The sequence below is a fragment of the Piliocolobus tephrosceles genome, unplaced genomic scaffold (genome assembly GCF_002776525.5).
Source record: "Piliocolobus tephrosceles isolate RC106 unplaced genomic scaffold, ASM277652v3 unscaffolded_26034, whole genome shotgun sequence".
Taxonomy (NCBI): Eukaryota; Metazoa; Chordata; class Mammalia; order Primates; family Cercopithecidae; genus Piliocolobus; species Piliocolobus tephrosceles.
In genome coordinates, this window is record NW_022308793.1 from 4,173 (window position 1) to 11,285 (window position 7,113).

The window sequence follows — 7,113 nt, forward strand, 5'->3', positions numbered from 1 at the left end:
TTACATGATGCATGGCCAATAAATATGTGTAGACTGAAGAAGCGTTAACACTCATCATGAATATCCAACTGAGAACCAGATATTTTACTAGTTTTTCATATATGTATCCTATGTCATCCAACTGAGGAAAAGAAAAATGCTTTGAAGATTAGAATCCTTTTATATGTAAAGAAATTGTGATTAGAAGACATATTCTACTGTCAAACTGTTGTTTACATTCATGTCTATCTTCTTTGTACAGCAAGTACATTCGCTGAAATCATAAGTGAAAGACTGACAAAATAAATGTCTCAATGAATTTCTAAAGACTACACTCCTAAGTCCTTTGCTCTAATGTGCTTTTTAGGGTGACCCTAAGAATGAGTCCTGGATCTTCGCCCTGGCTGTGCTCCTGTGCAGCACCTTCGTCTACAACAGCATGAGCACCATCAACCACCAGGCCCTGGAGCAGCTGCAGTATCCTTCCAGGAACAGAACAGAATCACCAAGGTTCATTGACGTTATAGGAATGGAGATCCAGTCATTTCCTCCTTTCCTTTAATTTGATTAGCTTTGGTGCAGCACAGGGAACCCAAGACAAAAGAGAGTGTTTATAATATTTTTATAAAAGAAATATGTGAATTGTGGGCAGACAGTTGCTTTTCCTTACCTAAGTCCTAGTTACGTGACGGAGCTCACAGAACTCATTAAGGCCAAGTCCTACCCAAGGCCTGATGGAGTAGAAGATTCCACGGAGTTCGTGAGTTTCTTTCCAGACTTTATTTGGACTGTACGGGATTTCACTCTGGAGCTGAAGTTGAATGGTGACCCTATCACAGAAGATGAGTACCTGGAGAATGCCTTGAAGCTGATTCAAGGTATCAGCATGTGGCCTGGGTTGTGGGTGGTCCAGTGGGTGTGTGATCTGCTAAACACTGCCCATCATCTCTTGGGTTTCATTTGTATTTGAGACTAGATTGAGGTCTATAGAAATGGGGACTGAGGGGTATGTCGAAGAGCTCTAGGAATGGAGCCTAGATCACTTAAGAAAAGTAGAGTCTAAAGTGCAGATAAATTATTCAAGACAGATTTGTTCTTTGTACAATTAGTACTTTAGCATTCAGATTACAATGGGTGCTAAGACTTTCTAAAAACAAGATGCTTGTGATCCCTGTTTTCCCCTCTGCTTTTCTGTGTTTAGAAAATGACTGACTAGATAATTGTTAGACATGAAATTATGAAGAAAAGCCTATCTAATAAAAATATATGTGTGTGTTAGTCCACTTTGCATTGCTGTAAAGGAATACCTGAGCCTGGGTAATTTATAAAGAAAAGAAGTTTATTTGGCTCATAGTTCTGCAGGCTGTACAAGCATGGCACCAGCATCTGCTTCTAATCAGGACCCCAGGAAGATTTTACTAATGGCGGAAGGTGAAGGGGGCAGCTGGTGTGTCACATGGTGAGAAAGGGAAAAACAGAGGCGCGTGGTCCCAGACTTTTAACAACCAGATCTTGTATGAACTCATTACCACAAGGATGATACCAAGGTATTCATGAGAAATCTGCCCCGTGACCCAAACACCTCCCACTTGGCCCACTTCCAACATGGGGGGGGGTCACATTTCAACATGAGATTTGGAGGGGACACATCCAGACTACATCAACATGCTACACAGATATTATTCTTAGCATGGAGGGATATAACTTTTCAATACCTGTATAGTTATATCATCTACAAAAATGATTTTGTGTTCTAAAGTCACTTGAAGAAGCATGTGTCTTTACAATTTGTGCCTTTTCAAAATTTCTGATAATTGTTGGAATATTCATTTTACTTTCTATGTTATGATTTTTCTCTTAAACCCAACATATGTATCCATGCTAGAATTTCATAATAATTGTTTCAATGGGTTACATTTATCTGAGTGTGTATCTGATAAAACCTTATGAGAAATATCAATTCCAGTGTACTCATTGTGGCTTTCATTTTTCTATTTATGCTTTCTTGAAACATTTCTTAAAAATTCATAGGCAGAAGAGCAACACTGTCAAATCGAATATGTCTTTTTCTCTTAAGAGTTTATAGAGAAGTGATGATTATCTTAAAACTACATTCTTGGCTGGGCACGGTGACTCACACCTGTAGTGTCAGCATTTTGGAAGGAAGAGGTGAAAGGATTACTTGAACTCAGGAGTTTGAGACCAGACTGGGCAATATAGTGAGACCCTGTCTCTGTAAAAACTAGAACAAATCAGCTGGTGTCTTGGTGCACACCTGTAGTCTCAATGACTAAAGAGGCTAAGGTGGAAGGATCACTTTGCCACTGCACTCTAGCCTGGGTAACAGTGCAAGACCTCATCTCAAAAAAACAAAACAAAACAAGATTACATTCTTGTTACATTTAGTCTTCAGAGGATTTTGCTAAAAAAATAGCTAACACTATACAAATTCTTTTAGCATCCTTGTGGTTTTCTAAAATAATCATGGTATCGTTTTTACTATACCGAATGTTGCTATTTGTAATATTTATCCTGGATACTTTATTTCTGGCTCTTCTTTTTGGTCCCACAGCTCAGTTTCTACATGGAATGAAGTGGACAAGAAATTTACATTTGATATTTCATTAATTCAGGCATTCATTTAGTAAACATCTCGTAACAATTACTTTATACTCAGCACTACGTTCAGATCCACAGATACTAGCCATGGGTTTTGTTTGTACTTGGATCAGATATCTCCCAAAGTTTCCTGCCAGCATTTTATCACTGGTGCAAGTTTCATGTGCACAGAAGTATTGAACGTTTATGTTAAAGGAGGTCTGTAAGCCTAGAAGATGGCAAAAAGACAATAAACCGCGTCAAAAATACCTTTAGCTCCCTTATACCAAGACTGTTTTCACTATATTCTCCATTTTTCTTATCCTTCAGGCAAGAATCCCAAAGCTCAAACATCCAATTTGCCCAGGGAGTGCATCAGGCTTTTCTTTCCAAAACGGAAGTGTTTTGTCTTTGACCGACCAACACATGACAAAGACCTTCTAGCCAATATCGAGAAGGTGTCAGAAAAGCAACTGGATCCCAAATTCCAGGAACAAACAAACATTTTCTGTTCTTACATCTTCACGCATGCAAGAAGCAAGACCCTCAGGGAGGGAATCACAGTCACTGGGAATCGTGAGTCTCCTTTTTATATTTCTGTGGTGCCTCATGTGTGTTGATTATATTGTATAATGTGTTTCTCAGAATTTTTGTTAGATTCCATATAGAACTATGTGTATACAGGTATCCACACTCAATGAAGAAATGTGTATAATTATCACACTTATTGCAATTTACAAATTCCTCTCCAATATTGCAAACTGTCACTGATATCTGTGGCTTCCTCATATCTGAAAAAAAAAATCCTCTACTGATAAAATAACTAACTAAATATAAAAACAGACACATAATATTTTCTCAGGGTAAGTCCTATGTGTTCAGTATTTTTTGCAAAGAGAATACAAAAGATATGTTGAAGTTTAAAAACCTCTAGAAGGCTGGGGGTGGTGGCTCACACCTATAATCTCAGTACTTTGGGAGGCAGAGGCACGCAGATCACTTGAGCTCAGGAGTTTGAGACCAGCCTGGACAACATGGTGAAACCCCATCTCTACAAAAAATACAAAAATTAGCTGGGTATGGTGGAACATGCCTGTGGTCCCAGCTACTTAGGAGGCTGAGGCAGGAGAATCACTTGAGCCTGGGAGGCAGAGGTTGCAGTGTGCTAATATCACACCACTGCACTCCAGCCTGGGCCTCAAAAAAAAAAAGGGAAAAAAAAGCCTATAAATAAATAAATATTAGCCTATAATTCCCTGAAAATACATTGGTAGCTTCAGAATTAGGAATAAATGCAATATGATTTACCCTGCCTCATCATTTTATCTGTGTAAACTACTTTTCTTGTAATTTTTAAATGAGAATTTGTACTTCCTGTATACCCTCTAGTATATTAGATAAAGTAGATATTTAAATTTTTTAGCACTGTGGACTGGGGATCCATAAAAAAGAACAGTCATTATGAAAGTAAAAGTGATAATAGCAGAAGGAGGTAGGGATGTGGGTGTATGTGTTTGCATGTGTGCACATGCGTGTGTGTGCATGTGTGTGTGTGTGTGTTCAGAAATGTAGCCTAGGATCCCATTGAGCTTTAATTTCATATTTAGCCCCTAAATCTCCTGGTCCATTTAGGTCTGGGAACTCTGGCAGTGACTTACGTAGATGCCATCAACAGTGGAGCGGTGCCTTGTCTGGAGAATGCAGTGATAACTCTGGCCCAGCGTGAGAACTCAGCTGCCATGCAGAGGGCAGCCGACTACTACAGCCAGCAGATGGCCCAGCGAGTGAAGCTCCCCACAGACACGCTCCAGGAGCTGCTGGACGTGCATGCGGCCTGTGAGAGGGAAGCCATTGCAGTCTTCATGGAGCACTCCTTCAAGGATGAAAATCAGGAATTCCAGAAGAAGCTCGTGGTAATTTGCCTTAGTTATTACTGTTCATCATCCTTCCCCTTGAAGAATGAAGCCTATACTTGCCTTTATTGACACCAATGCTCATCTGTCACTGAGGAATAACTTATTATGGATTCTCATGAGGGACAGAGTTTCAAAAGACTACATATCCTTCTGTTATCTCCCCAAACCTTAAGCACTTAACCAGAAAACCTTCAGATAACTAAAGTAAAAATCAATACAGATCCCTTAAGATCTTAAGTGAACACTTCTAAGGATCTCTGGCCTGCTCTGAACACGCACAAGTCATCCCTGAGCAGTGCAGTTTTTCTGTGCATAGTCTACCTTTCCCAGGAAACAAAGATTGTCTTACCAGATCTTCATTCCGGGCCATTGTTTAACTTACATTGCTCCTTCTTGTATCCTTGTACCACTGAGGACAGGAGCACAGGATGCTACCGCTGCAACAAACCATAGAGATTATGGAATGTAGTCCCATCATGTCACAGATGAAGAACCTGAAGCTCAGAAGGTTAATGAACTTTTCCATAGCCTTGAAGACAATTTTTAGCATTGTGAATATGTGAAATTTTGTGTTTCTGATTCCACATCTACTCCACTAGAATGTTTTTCTCATGAGGACCACAGTTAGATGGACTCTTCTACCAGATTCTTTAGAATTTCATCTCCTCCATATGTTTCTTCTGGTGACATCTCTCTACATTTCCCTTGCAGGAAATCACAATGAATAAGAAGGGGGATTTCTTGCTGCAGAATGAAGAGTCCTCTGTTCAATACTGCCAGGCTAAACTCAATGAGCTCTCAAAGGGCCTAATGGAAAGTATCTCAGCAGGAAGTTTCTCTGTTCCTGGAGGGCACAAGCTCTACATGGAAACAAAAGAGAAGATTGAACAGGACTATTGGCAAGTCCCCAGGAAAGGAGTAAAGGTGAGAAATAAGGGGAACGTGGGGAAGTTTATAGGATAGAGTGAATGGAGTCTTCAGCACCAGCCGTGGGTAATAAGAGATCAGAGGGATAGCAGAACGCCTTAGCTTTCAATGTCTGCTATTTATCATTTATTTCTTAGAAAAAAAATTTTTATCCTCAAACAAAGAATATAGTATTCAGAAATCCAGGAGAGACAGAACGAAAATTCGTCATGTACCAAGAGCTGATGATTTGTGTGGTTACAATAGAATCTTTGCATTCCAAGCTGATCAAAATGAGAGAGTATGAAATAAATAGACAATTGCATAGAGAGTAATGACATTTACGGACCTGTGGAAGATGGGCTACCTACCTGGTGTTTCTTACCACCACCTAGGTGATGGTAATACAACTAACTCACAATGAGCTGTTATTACCTACAGTGTACTGTTCAACTCTTCCCTGGACATTTTAATTTCATCTTCCTAATGACTTTAAGAAGCATCCTTATTTTGGAAATTTTACAGATCTGAACTTAGTACCCAAGGGTGATTACATATCTTGCCTAAAGTTGTAGGCAGCAAGTGGCAGGAGAAAGCAAGAGCATAGGTTAGAGGCAGCATCGCACGCTGTAAGACAACCATATATAAGCATCGGAGATTGGGAGTTTGTCACCTGTACACATAGTTCTGCCTGGCCAGAACCCAAAGCAGGTACGGGGAGATATTACAGCCGTGGGAGAGGCGCGGGAGGGAGACAGGAAGCAGGCGTTGAGGTGGGGCTCTGGTCACACTAAAGAGCCTGCACACTTTGTAGGGGGCCACTTTAGAATTTTAGGCATAAAGCAAAAGTTACAAGACCAGAATTGTTTTTGCAACACTAATACCCAGAACATCGATTTTCAAAGAAATCTAAGTGCTTTTTCTTGCTTCCATAGGCAAAAGAGGTCTTCCAGAGGTTCCTGGAGTCACAGGTGGTGATAGAGAAATCCATCTTGCAGTCGGATAAAGCCCTCACTGATAGAGAGAAGGCAGTAGCAGGTATGGGGCAGGGCTTAGCTTACAGCAGGACGGGTATGTTTACACAATGCCCTCCAACAGATCTAACAGGAAAACCTTCCCAAACTGAGGAATTTCCTCTTCTGTGGAACACACACTCTGCTAAATCTGAAAATAACCAGGGGAGCTATGATTGTACCTCAGCCAGACAGGCAGAGCCTTTCCCGTCACATTCTCGAATGTGCTCTTAATGGTGTGGACCTGGGTAAATTCTGTGATTTCTCACCCTGCCTTTCAGATTTGGTTTAGTCTCTCAGCTCAGAAAAGTGGAGACGAATCTTCACCTATTATTTTCTTCTCTTTCTAATACCTTCATGGAGCAGTGGATCGGGCCAAGAAGGAGGCAGCTGAGAAGGAACAGGAACTTTTAAAACAGAAATTACAGGAGCAGCAGCAACAGATGGAGGCTCAAGAGAAGAGTCTCAAGGAAAACATAGCCCAACTGAAGGAGAAGCTGCAGATGGAGAGAGAACACCTGCTGAGAGAGCAGAATATGATGCTGGAGCACAAGCTGAAGGTAAGTCTGCCCTTGGCCTCAGCAGGCCAGATGGTCCTTGCCCAGGTACCTCAGGAAGGGCTGGTGAAGGTTACAGCAGCATCTTGGAAGGAAGCACATCACCATTTGCTGCTTGGGAGTCACTAAAAGCCCTGAATCCTT

At 40.9% G+C, this 7,113-nt stretch overlaps 1 protein-coding gene across 1 annotated transcript in view; it reads left to right on the plus strand.

Annotated features, from left to right (window-relative positions):
- Positions 1-310: 310 nt before the first annotated feature.
- LOC111539981 (guanylate-binding protein 6) overlaps positions 311-7,113 on the plus strand; it is a 7,991-nt gene continuing 1,188 nt past the window's right edge. The window contains exons 1-7 of the mRNA XM_026450906.1: positions 311-456; positions 661-857; positions 2,908-3,153; positions 4,210-4,490; positions 5,205-5,417; positions 6,335-6,437; positions 6,779-6,972. Coding sequence (XP_026306691.1) covers positions 419-456; positions 661-857; positions 2,908-3,153; positions 4,210-4,490; positions 5,205-5,417; positions 6,335-6,437; positions 6,779-6,972 — 1,272 coding nt within the window. The 5' untranslated portion in view covers positions 311-418. The remainder of the gene's footprint in view (positions 457-660; positions 858-2,907; positions 3,154-4,209; positions 4,491-5,204; positions 5,418-6,334; positions 6,438-6,778; positions 6,973-7,113) is intronic.